We start from the raw sequence: 26,169 nt of genomic DNA, 5'->3' as shown, positions 1-26,169 counted from the left end.
GGAAAAAGTACTAAAAAAAGTAATTAGGAAACAGTTTGATATGGGAAAAATAGCATTAAAAATTACAATTCTATGTCATACGTCAGGCATACGATACTTCCCGATAGAAAAAGATAAACAAATACACATTATTTATGTTGATTAGGAGATACAGATATGGATGGAGCCATAAGATAGATATGAATTATCTCTCATATTTTAAATTTGCGGGAGTAATAATGAATTAATATCATGCAATGAGCTAAAACCACCTCATGTGCCTTGAACAATAATATACAGAAGGAACTACCATAAGAACAACATACGAGAAGAAAGAAAGCTAAGACAATTTCCAACTACAAAAATCGCGCTCTTTGCCTCAGTTGCTTCTTCCTCCGCAGTCCACACCCTGGTTCTGCTCCAATCTCCCATTTGTTAGCATGGATATTTACTTCCGAGTATTGCATGAAAGAGTGGAAAATTCCAGGGGAATATGGGGATACATGCATAATTGCATATATGAACCAATGATGCATTCGTATTTCAATAAGTGTCGAATCATTCAGGTGATTGCCCAGAATCTTTTCCTACAAATGAGCACGGTCTTCTCCTCTTGTTGCTTGTTCTGCAGCTGATATGAGCTTACATCCCAGAGAAATTTTGGTGCAAGATCCTTAATTTTGGACAAGATTGGTTCTTCATCCCTGATAATGATGAAGCCCTGCACATAAAACAAAAACGATCAAACGAAAGAAAATACTGCAGGTTCTTGAACTGTTTGTGATATGCAGGATGATGATCCAGTGCCATTTAGCTGGGCATGCTCAAAACACTTATCACTGGTGTATGCGCGTTTTTTGGTTTAGGCAGGGTTACATTTGGCTAGGCGGACTATCCTTTTCAAGGAATTTGGTTTGCAAATTCTCCTCTGTTTGGTTTGAGGAGAGTATCATTTGCTCAAGATGTAATACTTTTCCGAAGCAGGTAAAGGTTACGTTATTTGATAAAGGCCAAAGTTTCTAGATTTATACCTGCAAAAAACTTACTCCGATGTTTTCCTTTGCTCTAAATTTTAGCAAGTCCACTCCCAAATAGTCCACTCCCAAATTAATAAGATACAGTGCTACTGATTTTCCAAGTTCCCTCTAACACACATTTTTCACCAGTGACACTAAGATTTCACCTCCAGTATCCCACCCCCCTCCCTTTTTTATATTACTAGAACAGCTCATATTAGTTCCCCGTCCAATAAGGGGTTGTTCTAGGGAAAGGAAAGTGTTCACAGAATTCTCTTTCAGAGTGTGATTCAACTTTTTTTTTTTCGTTCCCCTTTCTCCAGTTCCGCTGAATTGGTTCATCCCATAGATTCTGATTCCTCTCTCTCCCGTCCTTTCAAGTTTTGGCTTCCATGTGAGACATGAAGAAAACAGCCACTTCCACCACCCTCCAAGTCACCAGTGCCCAATCCCCCACCCCTCTCTTAAGATCAGCCCACCACCCAAAGTCACCACCATCACCAGTGCCCTCATCAATTAGCACATACCATCCCTGTAAGTCAACTTTACCATCACCATCACTCCGAAATGCACCACTATTTCCATCACCTACCACCACCATCAAGCCCATAAGTAACCACTCTAAATCACGGAATAATAGCCAACTACCTTGATCACAAACATAAGCCATAGTCCTTGAGTCAACACTATTATCTCAATGAGCACCACCAGCCATATGCCAAGGTCACCATCTCAGTCACCCATTCCCACAAACAGAGAGATGAGAGAGATTGGATCTTCACTTGTACTTGTACATACCAGACAAAAAAAAGTCGTAGCAAGGAAGGCGTTTAGAGGTTAAATTGAACCTCCAAGTCTGCAGAAAGCAGAAGTTTAGTAGGCCAAATTGGACCACTGAAACCAATCTGGAAATTCTTAAATGCTGGAGGAAGAAATTAAGGTGACAATAATGTTGGCTGGATGATTATGAACTTTGGTTGTGATGCATGGCTAATGATGGTGATGGAAGTAGATTTTTTGGGGAAGAAGGATTTAGCGGTGATGGGCTCATGTTGTGAGATGAAAGGAAGGGAGGTTGATGTTGTTGAAACAAACAGCAACTAAGGAGATGATATTACGTTCCCCACTCAAACTAAAAATTAACAAGTTTCCTTTGTTAATTTCTAAGCCCCATTTTCCCAATCTTAATTCCTTTTCCTTTCTATTAGGTGAACCAAACAACCCCTAAATTACTTTCCCTTCTCTCTCTTCTTCCCAGGCTATCTCACATTCTCACCTTCTCCTTTCTTACACACCAGATCCCATTCATTTTCCACGTTTAATTATCATCTCAGAGATCCAATAGTACAACAAATTTCATTAATCACCACCCTTTAAAATTCCAATCTCTATACTCTCAACCAAGAGATTTTGTCTTTCATCACCACATCACATGTTATGCATGCTTTATATGTTTACCTCAATTGCTAATATCATCCCACTATCACTAAAAAGATATGATCATAACAAAGAGTTCTCAAGTCAGTCCATAAAGTAGGATCAAACAAAATAAGGATATCTAAAATATGTCAATTACTCACAACATTCAGAATTCAGAAGGGTGATTGAAAAGTTCAAGCAGGTAAAACTGATGACAGAAATGTAGAAAATAGGACAGCAAGCATGTAGAAACTACCTGAGGTCTCAGCATACGATCCATCTCCAGCATGATATCCTCCAACAGACAATTGTCATCACGATCATGGTAATGAGAGAAAAGATAACTCGCATGCAAAAGATCATAAGATCGGGGATACGTCGAAAAAGCCTCACACCTAAACAGAAAAGCATTCATGAATCTTGATTGAATATATGGTGGAGTATGAACTCACCATTTTGTTGGTAAAAGTAAAAGTAGCAGCTGAAGAATGATGTTTCTTACCAATCATGGAAAGCACCTAGCAAGCCTCTGCTATAGATAGCAGTCAAAGTATCATCCATGGTTGAAGGAACCACATTCATAACCCAAACAGGATATGAATTTAATGCTGCAGCAAACCCACCCCAGAGGGCATTCATGTCCATGACATTCCTAATCTCTGTCTTGCTAACATTCATCAGCATCCAATACTGCTGAACTTGATGCTGCCAATAAAGTGTGTCTGTAGCAAATTGCTCGCGGCTGATACCTATTGAGACCATGCAAAGGATTAACTTAAACAGACAAATGCATAAATTATTGTAATGAACTAGCATCACTAAGGTAGATAAAAGAAGAAGATTGAGTAAAATGATATTTGATTGAGAATCGGAAGTTGACAATAAGATAAAGATAGTATCATAGTAACAAGCATTCAAGAGGCTTGTTTCTCTCCCAAAACTAAACTACTGAATCCTCCATAATTTTCTTCATATCTTTTTTTTCTAATTACCCCTATATATAGAGAATTTCAATTTATAAACTACCTCACTTATTTCCCAAGCTACCTTCCCTCAAATCAATTCATTACAATTATGTCTTGTCCTCACTACCACGGCAGAACGCTATTTCTTTTCAATCAACTAGGAGTATAGTCTTCCACTTTCCCCTTGAGACATGGAGTATCAGATATAAAGTGAATTATTTTAAGAAAAAAGTCATACTAATAAACCACTGAAGGGAACTTGTATTGCATTTCAATTTTAAGCTTTCAACTTTAGAAGAAAGATAGGTTATGTCAGTTGGACAGCTCAAGCATAACTTAACTTGGGGTTATTTATGTTAATTAACATAATAATTAGAGCTAGTTTGAACTTTTGAAGAGTTTCAATCTCATCTCCAATATACATAAGCTTTAAAGAGGAAAAGAGATTACTCTTCATTTAAGTTCTTGTAGCTCCTTCACTGGCTTGAATAACATGTTCATGTTTTTAGATTTTTTTTTTTTGAAAGGGCTTGTTTTTAGAATCTTAAGAGTGCTTGAAAGAACATCAGCAAATCTACTTTGAACAATCGAGTACAAACACATCAGTCTCAGAAATGAAGAAAATAAATTATTTTACCAGAAATTGGGGCTAAGTAATCTTCAATCATGTATCTGACCCTTGTAAAAATCTAAGAGTAGCTCCACACTTAGTCCATTCCATACGAATAAACATAAACTCTTATCTGGAAGTTTCATATTGATTGCAACAATACCTTACCTTACCTAGTAATGTATTCTCTCTATCTCTCTCCTATCACATGGGTCCGTCTTTATATGTATTTCTATATCTCTCCTCTTCACATGGCTTCCTTAAAAAGTGTACCAAGAATAGATGTTGCAATAATATAAAACAGAGGAAGTTTGTAGCTAGTTGTTTCTCAAACATTAAGGTGCTAACAAATTTTGGGAGAGACGATTGTATACATGAGAAAAGTTCGACAAGTTTTTTCTACTTGATACTTCTTACACTACTTCGATGAAACATTTCAAAAAGCAGCTAAATCATGAACCAAGTTCCCACACATATTGTTCAAAAACAATCAGCCCTAGAATTCAATAACGAAAATTAAGCTGGTCTATAAGCTTTATTCAAAGTCAAACTAATGACTGCAATGAACACCCCACCCAGTTCGCTAGGATAATCATCCTGACTCTCCAAAATGAACATTGGATATAAAACCAGGCAATTCACATATCCATGGCCTTATAACATGGGATGGGTGTATAGTCCAGGTTTCATCATAAATTTGACCCATGCAGCAGTATTCACGCATACGTACAACTTCAGCCTTGCTAATCCCAAAACCTTGTTGAAAATCTAAAAAGGGACAGGCTAAAAGCAAGACATCATGAAATTGATTTCTAAAATTAGATCAATAACATACCTAATCTGATTAAACTCTCAGGATACACTGAAAGACGCTCTGGCCGTGGAGGAAGTTTATCAGAATTTGATAATTCACCACTTAAGGTTACGCAATCCTTTAGTGGTTTATTCCATGATGGCTTTGAATCATTGGTCACATCACATACTTGTACTAGGTTCTGCTCTGCATTCTGCCGGACACATGCTTCATCTCCTGGTTTAACCCAGATTGCTGTTTGAACCTTTTTGGCTATGAGTTTCCAGCACATGGCTGTCGTCAGATTCACTAACTTATCCCATATCACAGGATAATCTTTATCCTTTCTGTATGCTGGTGGAGCAGAGTAAACAAAGTACCCATTCGGTCTTAAAAGACGATCTACTTCTCTCAGAAGGATGCCATCTGTGTATTGCACATAATAGAATATTTTCATTATACAGGAGAAACGGTTGGGATCAATGAGTTGAAATTGACAATATTCAGTAGAAAACATAAACTGGTGTATAAATTAAAAATCAAGCACAGTCAGAACATTTATCATGAGTCGTGACAAATTAGATCCAACAGACATTGATGCAAAATTCTGGGGCAACATGATTAATTATATAATCATAGAGAACGAGAAACAAACAAATACTTTAAGATAGAATGTTGCATGGTACACGGTGGGAAATTATTGGTAGATAAGTGAGTTATGTGATCCAAATGGAAGGTGTAAGAAGAAAAGTCCCACTTTATACGCCAAGCTTACTATTCAAAGGGGAATTTGTGAAAAGAAATACCAAATAATGCAATTCTCACTAATCTTTCAAATGAAAAACTAAACAGAAAACCTCATTATGTGCTACTAAACAAAGAAAATCAATGAATATCTTCCAATTCTTTCACCCAAAGAACATTCACTTGAAACCATCACCATGTGTAGTTGAATACTCCCTCCGTTTCCTAAAGATCTTCCCTCTTTCCATTTAAAGGTGTTTCCAAAAGATCTTCCCTTTTTTGTTTTATTCCTTATTTGGCAAAACAAATTTCCCTATTTACCCTCTCATGTCACTATCATATGGTCCACCATTACATTATTAATTCAATTTTACTCCCTTTCTCTCTCCTACTTTAACCCCTTTTTACTTGTTTATTTATCTTAACCCCTTTCTCTCTCCTACTTTACTCACACCATGCCCCACACAACTTGATTTTCCTTGGTATCTGTAGGAACAGTAAGTGGGAAGATCTTTAGGAAACAGAGGGAGTACAATCCAATTCCAAGTACATTCACTTGAAACCATCACCATGTGTAGTTGAATACAATCCAATTCCAAGTACAATGTAGTTCCACACTATCCATCAGATATATGAACCAAACGAAATTCGAGAGCCATAAAAATAGTACTAACCATTTTCATGCCAATCAACACGGCATCTTGAACAATGTACCATTTCAAACGAACTCGTAGGATAAGGAAGCTGCTTTGTGGATATGGCAGCAATCATTGCGCCGATTCCTCGTTCTAAAGCAAACTGAATCTGATTCTCATGTCCGTCTTTGGGTGCAAAAGACATTGTTTGTATATCCAAAGGAAGTAGATAAGCTCCGAAGCTGGCAACACCACAGCCAACATCTAGAACCTGAAACACCCCTGCATTACGGAGATCACCGGTCTCATTAGTTGTCATATTTCCTAACCTGCATACAGAATTCAGTCAGCAGATCAATCATCTGCAAGAGGATACCAAATACTTTGGAACCATTACATAGGCATGATATAGTAACTTTGACAGATGAGAAGCACAAGAAATACAAGGACGCGGAAACAAAATGACAACAGAGCTAAGAAACTATCCTATGCTTGATTATATTGTCATATAGCCTATCATATTAATATCAGAATCACAGCATAAACTTACACAAGGAGATGGTAACTCTCTCTCTCTCTCTCTCTCTCTCTCTCTCTCTCTCTCTCCTCTTCTCTCTCTCTCTCTCTCTCTCTCTCTCTCTCTCTCTCTCTCTCTCTCCATTTCAGTGATCCCAAAAGAGCAAAAGCTAATCATACTTATAACAATCAAACAATAGTCAACTATTACTTGGATCTGCTCATGGAAGTCATACCAAATAAGCTAGAAATCCTAGGGTAGGAATGATATAGCCCAAATTTGATCTAGTTGCTAGAGTCCAGACAACGCAAAAAGTAAGGACGCTTACCTTTGAATGTATTCAGAGGCTCCATGCTTGAAATGTGTGCCGCCACCTGGGAACCACCACAATTGGTCATTCTCATGAACCCAATTTTGACCTCCTTTCACTTCTGCAAGGTGGGTATGATTTATATTAGTCCGCCAAACATAATCCTTACTGATTGGCCATCGAATAGGTAATTTATAATCCTTGGGGGGTGGCACCAAACAGAATAAACGCTTCTCAAAACGGGGGCAGTGCCTCTCCAGTTCCTCCTTTCTCGAAAGATCTAGAGTTGGAAGCAAATCTTTCACATAAGAAGGATCATGACAAGGTATATATTCATTGAAGTTGATTGGGCATACGTTAATCCCTGACTGAGGGATTACCAACGGTGTGCTTCGATAAGTTTGAGCAACTCTATTTGTAAAGCTTGAGGAGCCTGCAAGTTATGCAGTAGTGTCATTAGCTGAAAACCCAAATCCATGAAGAGCAAAATATATATTAGGCAAAAGCTATTGCAATCAATTCATCATTATTTCCACAGTTTGGCAATCCTTTTTAAATATGAACTGTTAACTAGTAGTTGACAAACTATCACAAGTGTCCAAATATTTCTTGTCGAAATTTTTGTTTTCTTAGGCAAGGGGGGGGGGGGACGGGCGGAGACGGGAACGATGTCTGCTATGATGGATCTTGTTGACAGATTTAGTAACCACGAACATTTGCTGTAATGACATTTATGTTGCACAAGTCTTCCTGAATTACACTAATAAGTTCAATGCATGATTTCAAACAGGTTATCCAAATCAAAGGGAAGAATATAACAAAGCTCTAGCTTATAGTTCAGGGGATCAACTATCCAAATCCTATTGCTTACCATCTAAAAACTGATTCTCCTCTTTGAGGAATATCTGTCAAAACACTCCCATTCATGGTTCATATGGTTGTCATTTCCAATATTGTATTGCAGGATTCACATAACACATCCTCCAACCAAATACCCCATTATGTTTGATACAGGAAAACTCGTTTTACACTTTAAGTGCACGTTTGGTTCATGAAGTTTGAGCTTCAAGAAACGGAATACAATTACCGATTCCCTTTCTTTTTGTTTGGTTCAACCTCTCATCAATCTATTACCATTACTTGGTGGTAATGGACTCCTCCAATTTGTTACCTTTCCCTCCGAGTCAAGTAACAAAATGCTTTATTTGGTAGTAATGGTTACCATTCTATTTTCATTGCATGACTTGAACCAAACACCTAATAAAGGTAACCATTATTGTTGCAATTCCTCTCTATTTGTTTCCATTCCCTTTCCAATCCATACCTTGAACCAACGACCCCTAAGTATATGCTACAGGTCAATAAAGTCAAAGCAGCTGACACTACACTAGCCGTAAAGTCAAGAAAGAACATCATTCACCTGAAACTCTACTTAGCTAGGGGTAGGGGCCAAAGACGATGAACCAATTAACAAGACAGAATTGCATCTGAGACAGGACTAAAGTTAATCAAGCTAGCGAATGGAATTAGTAATTGAAGAAGCTGCCAAATACGCCAGATCTTATGCAAAATCATTGAGAATGGGGGAAGTTGCGGTCACTACCAGGCTCTAAAATTCATCTATGATTCCATGTGACAACTGTATATACAGCTCCTCGCACTCTATCTCCCAACTAACTTAAGCTTATATCTCACTCCTACTTACCACCACGAAACATAATAAATCAGAAGTTCAGAGGCCTGTCAACATTCCATAAACAATGCTACATAAGTAACCGGCTTCCAGTAACACCAGAAACCATGAGATATCCATCAGGTCCATTGAAGAGGTATTCATACAATTAAAGGGAGGAATTGAACGGCTAGAACTCGAGGATACCATCTTCACATGCTAAGTTGTTCAACGCCTCAACATTACACAAGAATTAACTTCAACTACTATTTAAGCTCATAATGGAACTTCATATATGGATTCAAATACATCGATGACCGATCACACTTTGCAGGTAGCCAACCGGCCCTCAGAAGTACAGAATCAGGTATTAATATGTAGCATTGCTCATATCATTCACAAATCATTACAGAACTTAATTAGTGAAGGTCACCCCATTTTTTGACCTAATAAACTACCAATGAAAAAAATAACTTTATGGAAGCTGCATAATTTTGTCTAGCAATTAAAAATAGGAGTACTACATTCAATCAAATTTTCAGGGTATCTCTTCTACTCTAGCTCTTAACACAAACATCTTACATCAAAATCTCAGTAAAAAAAAAAATTCATTAACAAACAATAACAACAACAATAACCATTCAATGACAATGATGAAATTGGTCTAGAACTTTTCTAAACACCCAAAATAAATAATCATACCATAATAATCTACAGTCCACTTAAAATGAGAAAAAACTATGGAAAAACAAAAATAGATAACAAAGATTGAAACTTGAAGCAAAAATAAAAAAGAAGAGAGAAAATTACCAAGTGAAAAATTAGAAGAGGAAGTGGGTATATCCAAAAGAGGAGCATTATTGGCAAAGAGGGTGCCACCATAAAACGAGGCTGCCATTAAAATCAAACCCACCATTAACGTTTGGCCCCCTTTTGAATCTGCTAACAAACCATTAATTCCCATCTTAGTTTCTTCTTATGAATTGGTGCTGTTTTTGGCGTCGGTGAGATCTGCTGTTTGAGTGGAGAAACAAGAGGAAATAAAATTGGAGTAAGATCTGGCGTAAAACACGAAGAGGAAAAAAAAAAGTTCAACAATATTCATTTATGTTTCTCTAGTATACAAGTACCAAGTACCATATTCAAATGCACGCAATGCGTGTTTTAAATTAGGGATATTTCATCAGGTATCCCTGAGATTTGGCGTAATTCCCAAATTACTCCCACATTTGGGGAATTCCTCAGATACCATTGAGGTTTGTGTTTGTGCTCAAGATATCCTTACTATGGACGGAACCCTAACGCCGTTAGGTTTTTCCTCTTCCTCTCCCCAATTTTCTCTCTCATCCCATTCCCCCACCCACTGCCAAACCCCCCTCCCTTACTCTGGCGCCGGCGACCCTACCCCTCCCTTCCCTATTCCCGATTCCCTTACCCTCGGCGTCGCCGACCAGAACAGCAGAACGGCAGCCTAGGATGGTTTCGAGGGCGAGTTTAAGGGTTTGGGGGCGGCGTATCTGGGTGGGGAAGGGAAGGGGGTCGACTCACGGTGTGGGAGATAGGGAATGGGGGACATTTCCGATAGGGGGAAAGGGGGGAAGGGATGGTGTCGGGGTGCTGCTGTTACGGCCGACGAAGGGAGGGCTAGGGTGGGGTGTTGAGGGTGGGGAGAACGGGAGAGGGTAGGGTCGCCAGGGGCGTTGCTGTTCTGGCCGGCGAAGGGAAGAGGTAGGGTCGCCGGGGGTGCTGCTGTTCCGGCCGGCGAAGGGAGGGGGTAGAGTCGCCGGCGCCAGAGTGGGAGGTGGTCGCCGGCTGTTGGCCGCCGACTGGAGAGGGGTGTTGGCGATGGGTGGGGAGGAGAGAGAAAATTGGGGAGAGAGGGGGGAAACCTAACGGCGTTAGGGTTCCGTCCATAGTAAGGGTATTTTGAGCCCAAACACAAATCTCAGGGGTATCTGAGGAATTCCCCAAATGTGTGGGGTAATTTGAGAATTACGTCAAACCTCAGGGGTACCTGAGGAAATTTCCCTTTAAATTATAAACAAAAATATAATAATTATATTAACATTAAGGTAGTGTTTGGGAATGAGCATTTCATTTGAAATGATTCATTTGAAATTTGTATTCTTAAATCATGGAATCTAAAATCAAATTCATTGTTTGGTAAACTTAAGAATTTCAAATTTAGGATTTCAAATCCATCTTCATTGTTTGGCTTACCATAGAATTTACAGAGATGAGATGGTATAGTTAGAAGCTAGAGATTCATTAATGAAGGAAAAAAAAGCTAAGAGATTTATAATTGAGGAGAGAAAAAGTTAGGAATATGTTGAACACTTAAAGAGGAAAGTAGAAAATAGTTAGGGTTTAGAATTTGTAAATGACACCCTTGCACATGGAATTTGAGAATTCTTAAAATTGGGCTATTATGATAAAGGTTGGAATTTGGTTGGAATTGGGCCAATTCCAATTCCAAATTTCTGGATTTCCCAAACATGTCATTTTGCCCAATTTCACATTTAAAAATGAAATGTTCACTCCCAAACATAGCATAAATCGTAATTTTTTAACAGATAAAAAACATTTAAGGTATTTTAAGTGAACACCGAACTCTTCGATCCCACTATTTAGTACTTGTACAAGTGCCGTGATAAATTACTGATTCACGGGATAAGAAACTGAAAGTGTAATATCTTTACCATTTCAAGTTGATCAGGAGATTTTACTCACAAGTCACAACTAATTAGCTAAAACATCCTCCTTGCAATACCAATTCTTAACTTATAAACTTTGACTACAAGTTCTCAAAATTACATATGGAAAATAATATTTATGTAAAATTTTGTTAGATTCATCTCAAATTTAGAGAGTTTGTCAGCAATTCAATTGGCTTTCCTTAAGGAAGGAAATCAGGGCATGTGTTCGTGACACGAAGGAATTGTGCTAATTCAGTTGGTGAGAATATAGGGAAAAAAAGATGGGCAATGGGCAAGGTTGAAGCTACAAGGGGGTTGGCAGGGACCAGCTCCAGCAATCCATCTTTGCAATCCATATATTTTTATAATGACTCCTATAGATTTTTGAGATATAATTTATTAAATCGACTATTATAATATAAATACTCTTATTTGAGTAGTAAGGTGGGGATGATAAATATTTTTTTTTAATAAATTTGCTAAAAATATTCTTGTCCCTATTAACTTTTTATTCCCCCTGCCAATGGGTGGCAGGGTGGTCGTGTCAATGGCACTTGGACTTGTGCTAATGGCGGTACCTTCTGATCAGCTCCGGTTGAGCTTAAAATTTTATGTGACATTTATATCTCCCTGATCATATCAGAATTTTTGCATTTTCCGACAGCTCTATCCCTTGGTTTATTATTTGTAACTTCCATTCTATCGTATTATCTTTGCATTCTCTTAACCCTTTAGGAGGGAGTATTGGAATAATAAATGTCTTCATGAGCTGTATTGCTCTTCCTTACCTGGTTTTACCTTCATTATGATTTGCAGGATCATTGTGCTAATCTTAGGGAACGAATCAACCAATACAATTATCAATTAGCATCCCGAAAGCGTCGAAGCTCATTATTAGGCAATGATTTTGTATCAGGAGATAATAAGTCTATTACTGTGACTTGCCTTTTGAGCCTTTCTTATCTTTGTAAGCCTTGATGACCACTTAATTTCCAAACACCCATTGCCATCCCTAATTACCAGAGTAACATATAGAAGTATGGTTTACATGAAACCAAAGCGAACTGTTTGTTTTCCAAGCGAAACTGAGGATACATCCGAGAACCTCATCAACACATTGATGATATAAAAAAGAACATATTAGTCTAATTATTCCAGAAACTCACAGCTCGAATATTGGTATTTCAGTTCATTAAGAAATCAAGATCTGCATATCTAGTAATACCCAAAGAAAGTATATCCTTCAAATCATCAAATGCCAACTTTAGATGCTTTTGAAATAAATATATGGACATTGTACACCAGTTGTACATCTTAAGTCTTAACAGTAAAAATCTGCATCCTTTATTTGTCTACTCAAAAATCCTAGTAGCTCATAGATCTCTCCTATAAGACAGTGAGTTCTATCACCTGATACGAAACCTTGAACTTGCCCATTTGCTTCGACGCAACTCCATCCTGGTAGCTTGCTTGTATTTACTTCAGTTGCAGTGGCTCTTAATTGTTCGACTTCGGTCCATTGTTCTGCACTAGCTTGCATATTACTCAGCACAACGTGATACCCAACATTATCTGGTTCTAACTCTAAGATCCTTTTTGCAGCATACTCCCCTAAATTTCTATTCATGTATGTTCTACAAGCTGCAAGTAGAGCACCCCAGATCCTACTATCAGGGAATGCCACCATTTTCAAGATTACAGAAAGAGCGCTCTTAAGCTTTCCTGACCGCCCTAAAAGATCAACAATGCAAGTGTAATGATTCAACTCAGGTTCGATACCAAATATCCACTTCATTGCATATAATAGTTGGCAACCTTCATTTGTCAGCCCACTGTGGCTACAAGCAGATAATGCACTCAAGAATGTGATGTCAGTAGGTTCAATACCCTGTTTCAGCATTTGGTCAAAATAAGCTAATGCTTCATGACCAAGACCATACATTCCTAATCCTTCGACCATTGACGTCCATGCCACAACATCTTTCTTAGTTACCAGAGTGAAACACTGTCTCGCAGATGAAAGGCTTCCAGATTTGAGGTACATGTTGAGGATAGAAGTCTCCAGAATGGAATTATCTTCCAAAAAACGCTGTGAAAAATTTCTAATGTAGTAAGCATGAATTTCTTTACCCATATGCAAAGCTCCCGTATCAGCGCATAGATTAAGTAGAGTTGCCATAATCTCGGATTCCAGTTTAACTCCGGAGGATTGTAGTTGCTTGAACAACTCAATGGTCATCTTGTAATGACCATTTTTGTTGTAACCAGACATCAAAGTGCTCCAAGTCATGCTGTTTCTACTTCTACTAGGAATTTCGCTCAGCAATTGAACAGAAGACTCCAGATCGTTGCACTTGGCATATAGATCCATCAAACATGTCAAAAATATATGATCACATAGATTAGCCTTTATGGCAAAACAATGTAACTGTTGACCCTGAGAAAAATATCCACATTTAGACAATGAAGATGCTACTAATGTTAAGCTCTCCACACTAGGTGCTACTCCTCTTAGCATATCATAAAAAATTTCAAGCACCCTTTTCGTATTTCCTATCGCAACATAAAACGAAATCAAAATATTCCATGTGACAACATCAGAAGCAGACTCAGAAAAGAGAATTTCAACATCTTCAGAAGTTCCCTGGTTAGAGTACACCTGCAAGAGTGCATTTTTAACAGACTTGTCATTTAGAAACCCTTTTTTTAGTATATATCCATGAAATTGCTTCCCAAGTACAACAATCACACTAACATTGCAGCCCTGCAACAATGTGATCACAGTTACAGAATTAGGTTCTACATCTTTTCTCATTTCGCCGAACAAACGAAAAGCTTGCACTACATTTCTCTCACTAACATAACCCGAAACTATCGAAGTCCAAGAAACAAGGTCTCTGTGAGGCATTTCATCGAACACCTTATGAGCTAAACTGATACAGCCACATTTCGCATAAAAACCAATCAGGGTATTGCAAAAATACACATCAAATCGAAAACCCAACTGAATTCCAACACAATGCATCATGTTCCCAAATCTCACATCATGCCCAAGAACAAGAAATAATTGGTTAATTATTGGAAGAGTGAAAGTATCATGTTCAACACCAATTTCTCTCATTTTCCTATAAATGAGAATACCCATTTCAAATTTCCCCAAATCAAGTGAATTTTTCATCATCAAATTCCAAATTCTGGTATTGGGTATTTGCAAGGAAGATAAAACTGATAAAGAGCTGTAAAAATCACCAAATTTAATGTACAAATTGACAAGTTCAGATGCCAAATTTTGATACTGAGAGGAGACAATAAGATGGGCATGTGTCACTTTGAGATTTCGAAGATTTCCGCAAAAATAAAAATGCGAAGAAGTAAGAGTGCAAAAAGATGAAGTGTTTAAGTTATGGGAGTGAAGAAGTGGTAATCTGAAGATGGATGGAAGATGAAGAAAGCGAGGGAATCCATTAAGAAAAGAGAGAATTTCTTGCAACGAAGCAAAACAATGAGATTGCACCAAATTGTTAAGGAATGCAGTCTTTCTTAAACACAAAATCTGGAATTAGATAGACCTTTTGTTAGTGTTCGGCGTGCGAAGATCCAAAGCTTCGTTACTGACTGAAATAATGTGAAAATGGCGGTTGATCTTCGATATCAGTTTGTCGATGGTGCGCACGGGTACATTGGTTTACAAGGCAAGTGAATTGAAAAAGTTAAGAGGAAAAAGAAATTAAGGTGAATCCCACAAATATTCATTTCAAATCTGCAAATGTTTATTGGAAATCGTGCGCAATGAAGGTGCTTCTGGCACGCTTTCGAATTTTCGTCTCCGAGATACATCAAATGGCTTTTTCGAAAGAAAATTTTAGTTAGTTTTTTCTCGCAATTTTCATCCAATTATGTTAAGTTCAGTTTAGTCCAAAAGAATAGAGTCTAATCGTAAAAGTCAAATTTAAATCATTATTTTTATCATTTAAAAAGTTATAGAAAAAGAAAAATCACGATTTAATATTGATAACATTTATTTTCAAAAATATAACTTGATGTATAAAATTTGTACAACTTCAAGATAAACTAACAATCCCTCTCAAATAATAAAGTCTGACACAAGTGTACTTTCTCAGAATTAAAAGTTCATCCAAAAAATAAAGTGGACTTTCTTGTAATTGAGTTTCAAATTAGTTGCGATATTATTTTATTTGATTATATTTAGAATTCTTATATACATGTGATGATTGTGAAGATAAATAAATTGTTAAATTGCATAATCACATCTGTCTAAATCCTCATTTTAAAATAAAGAACGAATATAAATGTTGATAAATTGCATTGAGATTTGTCTTTTAATATACATGTTGTGTAGTTTGGTCTCTTTTTGGTTTTATTAAATTGGTAAAGATGAATTTGATGATTGTTTATTTAAGGATATATTTATGTATGTTCTTATTGTATGGGTTCTCTTTTCTCTATCTCTTTCATCTTCATATGCACTTGCTAAAAATTGCGTCTACCATCCATGTTGCAACTAATGTAAAACGAAGAAAATGTTGAATTTATTTAGCCCAACTTAACAATAAATTTTTACATAACTATATGATTCCTTTGGTAATTAATCTTAAAATTATTTTTGGGATTATAGTGGATGTCATATATGTTAGGAATATGTATCTTAGGCGCTAACAAATCAAACAATAAAGTATATAATATATGGAGAAATTAAGATATAAAGCAATAAAGAACGCACAAAGATTTAATGTGGAAACCCTTTGAATAGGGAGAAAACCATGAACATTGCACTAGGAATTTTAACATGAGATGATGATACAAGGAGAAATCTTTAATCTCTTTAGACTCTTTAACCTCTCTCTAGGTTCTCTAGTCTCTCTAGATTAAAGAATAATTCTCTCTCTTCTCACATATGGCATCACATAAACAATAACAGCCTCAAAAGTTTATAATAGGGTAGCAAACATAATCCTAGAAGACCTAGGAAAAACCGAGCACAAGAGAAAAAACACCCTATGCGGCAAAACCTGCGTGGTGGCAGATTCTTCGCATTCTTTAACTCGCCCAAACCTACAGGCACGAGTTTTGACGAGACCAAAGCCTGCGGGTTGCTGTGAGTATAAAGCCTTCGTCCATGCTTTGTCTCGCCACAAACATACACCACACCTTCTCCATCTATGCAATGAATCTCATGCCACTTAGTTTCTTCGTCTTCCAATTACCATCTCCACACCCAATACCCAACAATCTCCCACCTGGAGATCGGTATAAGTGAAGACACCCTCATCATCAAATATATAGCCACAATCTCAACTTGTCATCATCATTATCCATACATCACCTAGTGTAGAACCACATCCTTCTCATAAAGGAAGCAACACCGAGGCCTCACTCGACCCAGAGTCTCCATCATCACAACGCGAACCATAAGGACTCTTCATAGGTCTACGAGCATCCCGACAATGCTCTCACCCAAAGTTATTAAAATCGCGATTCAAATCTTAAAATCTTACGATTTTACGATTCAAAATATGGTAGACGATTCGATTCGCGATTCTAGATGATTCTATACATTTCTGTTGACTAGCGAAAATCTCGCAAGTTTAAATCATGCCAACAAAGAAAATAAGAGATATATATTGTTAGTTTTTTTTTTTGAGGGGATATATATTGTTAGTTATTGCCAATATAGTGGGTAAACAACTATTTTTTCGAATTTTTAGGTCTTTTAACTTATAATTTTAGCATATTCAATGAAGATTGAGTGCAATATCTTGATTATACATGTTTGTAGAATCTTACGATTCCACGCTTCGATTTTACGATTCGATTCTAAAGGTTGTTTTCGATTCAAACTAGAATCTCGATTTTAACAACATTGCTCTCACCCGAACAAAACATCATTCTCGCTCTAGGCTCAACTTCTCACGCACCACATGTGTGCCTTCTTCACCTTATTCGTCTTGTGATCGACTTTAGCCGAAGAGATATCGACTTTACCGGCCACCACGGTTCTTCTTCACAGACCTACTGTATATTGACTTTTGATCGAACGACACTCTTTGTGAAGTTTTCTTCATCCCTTCCTTAACTACTTTATTTGTCATGTTCCCCATGGTGTACATCGTTCCACTTCTTACACCTCGAGCTACTACCATAGTACCCTTTGCAACTTTCCAGGAATCACCCTCGAACACTATATTGTAGCCGGTTTTGTCAAGTCGACTAATTGATATGAAGTTTTTCTTCAAATCAGGGATAATCTTGACATCCTTCAACTCAAACATGTCACCACTTGCAAGCTTCACGCTCACATCTACCTTGCCTTCTACCTCTAATTAATGGTTTATCATCTGCAAGGTACACTTTCCCGAGTTTCTCAAATTTCATATTTTGAAACAATTCCTTACAGGGCAAAGAATGAAACGAAGAACCCGAATCCTAGATCCATGAACTAGTTGAGCTCTCTACAGTACATAACACCAAATCATTAGAAACATACTCCGTTATAGAGTTCGTCGAAGCATCACTCTCTTCATCGCTTACTTGATCCTCATTCTTCTTTTTCTTACCCTGATCAGTGTCTTTGGAATCTGGACATTGTCTCCTATAGTGACCTTTCTCGCTCGCCACATCTCCAACACTCCACTTTTGCCTCACCAACTCTTCCACTACTCAATTCCCTGGACTTTCCCCGCTTAGATCTCCCATGTTGTCTCCTCCCTCTACCCTCGGTGTTGTATGCTCCACCGGATGACTCCCCGGAATCCTTACGCCGAGTACTTCCACTCAACACCAAATCCCTAACATCATCCAACTTTAGTGCTTCCTTCCCTGCAAAAATTACTAATAGCAGCAACAACAGTCTCCCACTCTTTTGGTAAAGAGGACAACAAAATCAAAGCTTTTACCTCATCTTCAAAGGTAATTTTCACAGAGGCCAATTGACTAATAATTTTATTAAATTCATTAATAAATTCAGCAGCAAATTCACCATTAATCATCTCAAGTTCAAACAAACGACACATTAGATATACTTATTCACAACAAAAGGCTTTTCGTACATGGCTGAAAGAGTCTTGATCAACCCCGTTGTTGTTTTCACGTCCTTGACATTAAAAGCAACACTCTTTGCTAATGTCAATCGAACCACACCTAATGCTTTCCGATCCAATGTTATCCAACCTGCATCTTTCATTGCAGCAGACTTCTTTTCCGATAGAGGTTGGTACATGTCTTTCTGGTACAAATCATCCTCAATCCACATCTTCCAGAAACTGAAATCCTTACCATCAAATTTATCGATCCTCACCTTTCGTCATCCATCATACCTATTCAACATGATCTACCAGCACAACGATACAACCTAGCTGTTGATATCCCTTGTTAGGAACATGTATCGTAGGCGCTAACAAATCGAACAATAAAGTATAATATACGGAGGAATTAAGAAACAAAGCAATAAAGAACAAACAAATATTTAACGTGGAAAACCTTTGAATAGGGAGAAAACCATGAACAATGCACTAGAACTTTTAATATGAGATGATGATACAAGGAGAAATCTTTAATCTCTCTAGACCCTCTAACCTCTCTGTAGGTTCTCTAGTCTCTCTAGATTTAAGAATAATTCTCTCTCCTCTCACATATGGCATTACATAAACAAGAACGACCTCAAAAATATTTATAATAGGGTAGCAAATCCTAGAAGACTAGGAGAAATCGAGCACAAGAGGAAAAACACCCTAGGCGGCAAAACTTGCGGGCTGGCAGATTCTTCGCACTCTTTAACTCGCCTAAAGCTGCGAGCGTGGGTTTTGACGAGGCCAAAGCCTGCGGGCTGCTGTGAGTACAAAGCCTTCGTCCATGCTTTGTTTCGCCACAAACATACACCACCCCTTCTCCATCTACACATTGAATCTCACGCCACTTCATTCCTTCTTCTTCGTCTTCCAATTACCATCTCCACACGCAATACCAACAATATAGACATAGTTGATTAGTTGGTGAAGTATTGGGGGTTGGCATAAAATAATTCAAATGAATTCAAATGATATAAATTCGTTTAGTCTCTATCTAACTTCAAACATATCATTATTAGAATTAGAATCGTATGATTGTACTTAAATTTAATATATTAGTATGTGAAGTATTTTAATACCATTATGTAAACTACTCTCTCTGTCTTTTAATAGATAATCCACTTTGATTTTTGCATAGTTCATAAACTCTACTATAACCATATTTTTTTTGCACGAAATCATATTTTGATTATTGCTTCTTACGTGATTATAGACAATCAAACATGTGTGACCGGCTAACCGGTTTCACTTAATTAGTTATAAGAGCACCTCCAATGGTATTTTTTACCCTCCCCATATACACTCTCTCTCCTCAAATGGGGCTCCCCATGAGTGGGGTTGGTTCCCCATTTAATGAGGTGCTCTAAGTTTTAGGGGAGGTGCCCAAGTGAAGAACCAACCACATCCTTACACCTGGCGGAGAGAGAAGGACCAAAAAATCTGACCAGCTGCCAAAAAATCGAAAAAAAAAACAAAAAACTGCACGTTACAACTGACGCGCGGCAGAGAGAGAAAAAAAGAAGGGGTGAGCTGGCTTGTTGGGCCTGACGCGCGCCCATTTGCCCAATCGTTTGCTGCCACATGTCACATTCCCCTTTAAAAGCAACGGTTATTTTTTAAAATAGCCGTTGCATAATTTTGCCATTTTAAAAAAAATCTGCTAATTAAAAAAAATAAAAAATTATACCAACGTTCATATTTTTTTATTGTCTATAAATAGAGACCAATTTTGCCATATTTTAGATACATTCAAATTTCTCTACCTTTTCCAATCTTCAATTTCTCTAATTTTTCTCATCTTAATTATATATTTTATTCCTCTACTCTTTAAATACTTCCAAACAAATTATCCATAATTATGAATCCTAATAATTCTAATTATGGAAATAGGCCTCAAAGAACCCCAAATTATCAATTTAATCTCAACCACCCACAAAATCCAAATTTCCCACAAAATTCTAACTCCCCACAAAATTCTAATTTCCAAAGTAATCCAAATTTCCAACAAAATTCAAATTCCCCACAAAATCCAAATTTCCATCAAAATTTCGAACAAAACCCAAATCGTCAAAATACTAATATTGCTTTTGATCCAAATATGCTCAATATGAGCATAAATTAACGATTTATCGTTTTAATAGCGTGATTACCAATTTACATAGCGTAATTAGCAACTACCGAATTTAATTAGTGTATCAATTATTTATTGATTAATTATGAAATTAATGAGGATAATTACGATTTTTTTATTTAATTACAAAGAAATCATGTTACATATGGAATATATAATCAATAGATAAAATATTGGTGGGGTATGGGAAAGTAGGAGAGAGAAAAGGTGGTGGGGTATAGGAAATAAGAGAAAGAAGATAAATGGGGAGGTAGATGAGTGGAGGTATGTGTTTCAAATTTGAGTAAGGTAAAATGGGGAGGTAGTGGAAAATGAGGTGGACAAATAAGGTGAGGAGAGAGAAAAAATGGGGTGCCCCATGGATGGAGGTGCTCTAAGCAAGCAAAAATGTTCCACGGAAAGAAAATTGAAGGTAAGTTTCCTTCCTTCCATAAAAAGAGGAACACATAATATATGAAGCTTTGTGGAAAATGCTCCCTTTCCTTTCACAAATGTCGTGTCCCTTGGGACATTTCTTTTAAGAAAACAGTTAAACAGTTAAACAGTTAAACTTACATAGAATACTAGGCAAGAACTTTCTCTATTTGACAAAAAGTAGCACAAACAGAACTACTTATGTTATGATCATGTGCCGTAAAAAAAAAAGGTTATGATCATGTGCTACTTTCATGTATCATGTCCCGTCTATAAATAGTCACTTGCTATGATCCTCAATGCAGCAATAAAGCATCCCCAAGTTAAGGTACACTCTTGTACGTTTAGAGAATTTGTTGATACTTATATATACTCGACTTAGCTTCTACAACAGTAGGCTTCAATTTTTTTTTGACAACTTTATTACAAGGTAAACAAAAGGAATAATGTCAGAGATTGAAGCAGAGGTGGAGCGTTTGGAGAACAAAGAAGCTGACTATGAGAAGCTGAAAATAGATTTAGATGCCAAGGCGAAGGCGAGGGCGGAGGCGGAGGCGGAGGCGGAGGGTGGTGATGCTGAGCTGCGTTCCGGGGAAGTGGAATTGCAAACCTATGTCATAAACACTACCAAGGGATTCCTGCGTATGATTGAGAGTCATTTTTGGGTTGGTCGTACGGTTACGAACATCCCTAATCTGGCCTCCTGGACTTACGCCATTCCTAGGCAGACAGGCAATCTTCTGGAAGCAGTGAGGTGGGGCGTTGTCTATGCTGATGGTACTGACTCCACTGCTCGTAAGTGGGTTGTGGCTTTTGATTCTGCTGCTCAAAAGGTTCGTTTTCCCCTTAATCATTATAGAGTGGATTTTGTTTGGCTAAGTGCCCGGCCTGAAAGCCTAAACATAATTTAAGTTTTCACTAACGTGCAAAATAACATGGACTAAGTAACTATTTGTTTTGAATAAATATACAGATCTTACTATCAATTACGCAAAAAATATCTCCGATCGAATGACATCCATACAAATATATTAAAAGGCGTGCGTGACAATGTATATCTCTTGCTACTATACATGAAACAATTACCATCTCCACCAGATTATTATATTTGTACCTTTTAAATGTTGAGTTTTCCTTAATATATTCTAATGGGAATGGAAAAAAATGCATATCAAGTTCGGAAAACAATACCAACCCGGGGCAACACTCGAGCCCAAATATTAGTTAATGTTATTCCATGCATAGAATGTTGTAAGGTGTACAGTATATATAAACAGCTCTTAGTCTGACAACTGAAAACAAGGGTAACTTTTACCACTTTTAGGGTAACTTTATATACTTTAGGGGTAACTTTTGCCTGTTTTAGGGTAACTTCATTATATTAAGGATAACTTTATATATTTCAAGGGCAACTTTATATATTATAAAGGTAAGTTTTAGTACGTTTAGGATAACTTTATTATGTTATAATTAATAATTTTCATCTTTCTAGGGTAACTTTGAGTATTATAAGGATAACTTTGAGTATTATAAGGGTAACTTTAACTAATAGTATTACAATAACTTTTAAGTCTTGATATCCCCCACCTTCTTCTTCAACCTTCATATTCTTCAACCTTCTTTTTCTCCCTCAACTTTCATAATAAAAAACCAGGATACGAAAAATCAAGAATAAAACCTCTACAATTTGAAAACAGCAGCACTATTTAAACAAGAGCTAATTTCCTCGATTAATTGGTGAAAACATATCAATTTCATCAAAATAAGTAAGAATCAAAAAATAAAACAAGAATCAAACCTCTGCAAATTGAAAAAAAAGCCGAGAAAACCTAATATGAACAATCAATCAGACACAATAATAATTGAATAAATTCGCAAATGAATAAGAGATAGAGAGAGAAAAAGAGGGGAGAGAAAGCGTACGAGAAAGAGATCGAGAAGAACGTGAGGAGGAAGAGGAGAGAGATCAGAAAAAGAAGAAAGATGAAGAAGAGCAGTGTCGATTGTGAGAGAGCTCGTTGTTGGTGTTCTTCGTTTTTGCCATTGGTTTGTTCAACCCAAAACCCACAAGTTTTCTAGGGTTCAAATTCAAGCATTAGAATACATTAATTCATCCGAAATGGCAGATTTTGCCTTTGAATTATGCATACCTACCAAGAATTTGCTTAAGTTCTTAGAAATCAAATGGTGAGAGGAGAGAGAAAATGTAGATTCTCCATTGTTGTATGATGAATTTGTGGTCCGGAGAGAGAAAGGGAATTGCAAAAGTTGGGTCCTGGTCTTGTGCATGACAGTAATGACACACAATAATTCCCAGCCGCATGATCATCTAATTAAGTTATTCAATGACCTAGATCTTCTGTTTTTAGTTTTCAGCTTTATGGGTGTTTTCACAAGATCCCATTCCTTTATATATATATATATATATATATATATATATATATATATATATATATATATATATATATATATATATATATATATAATTTATTTATTTAGAGAGTTTATTTTATGTATTTTTATAATATATTAGAGTATTGTCTCATCTTAAGCTCCATATTCTTAGCAGAGTATTACATTCTCATGAGACTCATGTTAACACAAGTGGAAAAAGGCCCAACTGATCTGGTGAATTTGCGCTTAGCTGATGTGAGATAAACCAGATCAGTCACGCTAGGAGCAGTTGACGGATTTCAACTAATCCGCTTAAAAATCGGATTAGATAATCCTCAACTATAAATCCAGTTTGTATTATTTTGCACATCTTAGTAAAGTTCATATTGCATTTTAGAAGTATTATTTCAAGCCAGTTTTCCTTCTATAATAGTCCTTATGTAAGACTTATGTTTTTATGTCTTTTTCAGGCTTATGCTGAAGCTGGACCTTTTGGTCCAGTTGATTGGAATGTTGTTGAAGTTAAACTGGGTTTGTCCGAAAGCAAAGTTGAGTATGTTGACTCTGCTCTTGGAGGAAAGACAGTGGCTGAGATTAATGGTCTAGTAGCACGTGGAACTTTCAGTAATTAGATTGGGATATCAAGCTCATTGATGATCGCAACCAAATAATGTGTGTGTGTTATAACAAGTCTGTTGCTTTATTTTATAGAAGTAATAAATAAGATGATCTTGTCATGATTATATATTATATTGTACGGCATATGCGTCAATATGTAATCCATATATATAGATTGATAAGATAAACAATTTCTGGACAACCTAACATAGTATCCGACTCAAAGACTCAAACACTTGCAAGGGGAATGGTATATGTCAAGGAAAATCTTCTTCCAAGTGGTCATAAGATGAACTCCCTATCATGTGAGCCAATCTAAACTTAGTGTGTCAATATGTAATCCATATATCAACGGAAATAAAACCTTTTTGTTAAGTGAACTAGTCTTTGAAATGGGGCGATGCCCGAATCCTTTTGATTGTATGTTTCATCGATTTGTTGATTATATACTTATTATCATAAAATGGTAGTAGCTTTAATAAAGTTGCATCTTTTGTAACTTAATTTTATTTAAGTAGGCATCTTATAACAAAATGTTGATCTCTTCTTGCAATTCTCTCTAATCAGAGGATGGAATTCAGGGATGGAATTAGGGAGAACTTCAATCACAGATGACTAGTTGCCTAATTATCTTCCCAAATGAAATTGATTTGCATCGGTGACGATATACTCGATTTCATATGGGTCAGGTGTTACATTTGTTATCAGTTTATTGATGAGTGAGATTTATCTCACTCTTAGGATAATATTAAGGCTATTTTTGTAACGCCTCGACCTCTAAGTATCTATACTAGGTTAATTAATCTTGATTATTAGCAGCGGAAGACCTAGCATTTGGTCGGTGCATAGAGTGAACTTTCATGTAGTTAAGGTGTAGCAATAGTGATTATTTCATAATATATATTATACTATCATTTCATGAAGTAGAGTGAACTTTCTAACATTAAGTTTAAGTGAAATCCACTTGATTTATTTATTATACTACTCCCTTCGATCTTTTTTGTTCTTCCTATATTTTCCATTGGAAATTTCCAAAAATTTCTTCTTATTTTAATTCTTTCCAAATTTAGCTTATATTTTGGACAAAAATGACCTTACTGAAAAAGTTAATGACACCATTGTCCCTACTTTTTTTACCGAATTACCCAACCTATTTACTACCCCTCCTCAAAGTTTTCATTTTCCACGAAAAATCATGTTTCCTTCTTCTCTCTCCTCCATTCTTTTTTAATTTGTTTCCTAACTCATCTTCATCTAAGAAGCCTAAAATTACACTTATCTCTCCTCAATTCCCTGAGATCTTTGCTGATATTTTTACTTAATGTCTTTCAAATTTTCTTACATTCATGTCAATCTCACATTCTTGTAATTCTAATAGCTTGACCAAACCTAGACAAACTAACACCATCACGCCCCCATAGCTTGAATAATTTGAAGAGAATCACTCTCAAAAGCAAAGGTGTGTCACACTGCACCGTCCGGGCTATGTCCCAGCCCACTCGGGCTCTGTCACACAATCCCGCTTGAGAACTGTCCTTTGGGCCATTTTTCGCATTTCTTTTCCTTTACAACATTTGTAATTACAGGAGCTATAAATACTCCCCTATCCTATTTTGGAAAGAAAGCCAGATTTTTAGAACCCTAAACTTAGCTTCTAGGGTAGGAGAGAGAAAACTTGGCTCAAGAGGTGTAATTTGGAGACTGAAATCAATGAAAAAGTGACAATTTCTTTAAAGTTCTTGTTTACTTAGTAATCCTCTTAATCATTTCTTTCTTTCTCATTGTCTTTATGCATCTCTCGTTTGTTAGTTTCATGCTTTAGTTGCATGTTTTCATTGCTTAATGTTCATGTTTAATAGTTAATCTAGTTAGATCAAAGTTTCCATATTCTCCTAGTTTATTATTGTTTGTTCTCTAGATTTTGTTTTGTTTTTGCTTTAAAGTCTTGATTTTTAGTGTGTGTTATTTTTGGATAGGTGATTTATTGCTAGTTTTTCCATGTTCATGATGTTTGCTAGTATGATGGGTAGTGAGTGGTTCGATAACTAGTATTTGGAGTAGCTTAATCATATGGTTCTTACAAAGTTTGACATCAAAATTTGATGGACAAAAGTTTGACATCAAAAGTTCATAATTTGGTTCGATAACTAGTATTTGGAGTAGCTTAATCA

General features: G+C 36.7%; 3 protein-coding genes across 3 annotated transcripts; 1 reads left to right on the top strand and 2 right to left on the bottom strand.

The window, feature by feature from the left end:
- Window positions 1-106: 106 nt before the first annotated feature.
- LOC104889444 (probable methyltransferase PMT7) lies at window positions 107-9,782 on the bottom strand. Its single transcript, XM_010674667.4, has 7 exons — window positions 9,471-9,782; window positions 7,007-7,421; window positions 6,201-6,490; window positions 4,825-5,208; window positions 2,917-3,163; window positions 2,671-2,809; window positions 107-700 (listed from the first exon to the last, which is right to left on the bottom strand). Exons 1-7 carry the CDS (start codon window positions 9,622-9,624, stop codon window positions 542-544), a joined length of 1,788 nt encoding a protein of 595 aa, XP_010672969.1. The 5' UTR covers window positions 9,625-9,782; the 3' UTR covers window positions 107-541.
- A 2,895-nt stretch (window positions 9,783-12,677) lies between these two features.
- On the bottom strand, window positions 12,678-18,626 carry LOC104889443 (pentatricopeptide repeat-containing protein At5g27110). Its single transcript, XM_010674666.2, has 4 exons — window positions 18,545-18,626; window positions 18,020-18,193; window positions 17,360-17,693; window positions 12,678-14,592 (listed from the first exon to the last, which is right to left on the bottom strand). The coding sequence occupies exons 1-4, from the start codon at window positions 18,624-18,626 to the stop codon at window positions 12,678-12,680; spliced, it is 2,505 nt and encodes an 834-aa protein (XP_010672968.2).
- Window positions 18,627-21,199: 2,573 nt separating this feature from the next.
- LOC104889442 (hypothetical protein) lies at window positions 21,200-24,361 on the top strand. Its single transcript, XM_010674664.3, has 2 exons — window positions 21,200-21,819; window positions 23,851-24,361. Exons 1-2 carry the CDS (start codon window positions 21,433-21,435, stop codon window positions 24,010-24,012), a joined length of 549 nt encoding a protein of 182 aa, XP_010672966.1. The 5' UTR covers window positions 21,200-21,432; the 3' UTR covers window positions 24,013-24,361.
- The last annotated feature ends 1,808 nt before the right edge of the window (window positions 24,362-26,169 follow it).

This window comes from Beta vulgaris, chromosome 3 (assembly GCF_026745355.1).
Source record: "Beta vulgaris subsp. vulgaris cultivar EL10 chromosome 3, EL10.2, whole genome shotgun sequence".
Lineage (NCBI taxonomy): Eukaryota > Viridiplantae > Streptophyta > Magnoliopsida > Caryophyllales > Amaranthaceae > Beta > Beta vulgaris.
The sequence above is the reverse complement of the archived record's forward strand: the minus strand, read 5'-3'. Positions and strand labels throughout refer to the sequence as shown.

Bases quoted from the DNA above. Each gene is read 5' to 3' on its own strand.
- LOC104889444 (XM_010674667.4), bottom strand. From the start codon at position 9,624: ATGGGAATTAATGGTTTGTTAGCAGATTCAAAAGGGGGCCAAACGTTA. The intron at 5,209-6,200 runs GTTAGTACTATT...TGCAATACACAG, and splicing joins TGTTGATTGGCATGAAAATG to ATGGCATCCTTCTGAGAGAA. The intron at 2,810-2,916 runs GTAAGAAACATC...TTTTCTGTTTAG, and splicing joins CTAGGTGCTTTCCATGATTG to GTGTGAGGCTTTTTCGACGT.
- LOC104889442 (XM_010674664.3), top strand. From the start codon at position 21,433: ATGTCAGAGATTGAAGCAGAGGTGGAGCGTTTGGAGAACAAAGAAGCT. The intron at 21,820-23,850 runs GTTCGTTTTCCC...TGTCTTTTTCAG, and splicing joins TTGATTCTGCTGCTCAAAAG to GCTTATGCTGAAGCTGGACC.
- LOC104889443 (XM_010674666.2), bottom strand. From the start codon at position 18,626: ATGTGGATTGAGGATGATTTGTACCAGAAAGACATGTACCAACCTCTA. The intron at 17,694-18,019 runs GTGAGGCAAAAG...ACCATTAATTAG, and splicing joins ATTGAGTAGTGGAAGAGTTG to AGGTAGAAGGCAAGGTAGAT. The intron at 14,593-17,359 runs GTAAAGTCGATA...TGATTTTTACAG, and splicing joins AAGAAGAACCGTGGTGGCCG to CTCTTTATCAGTTTTATCTT.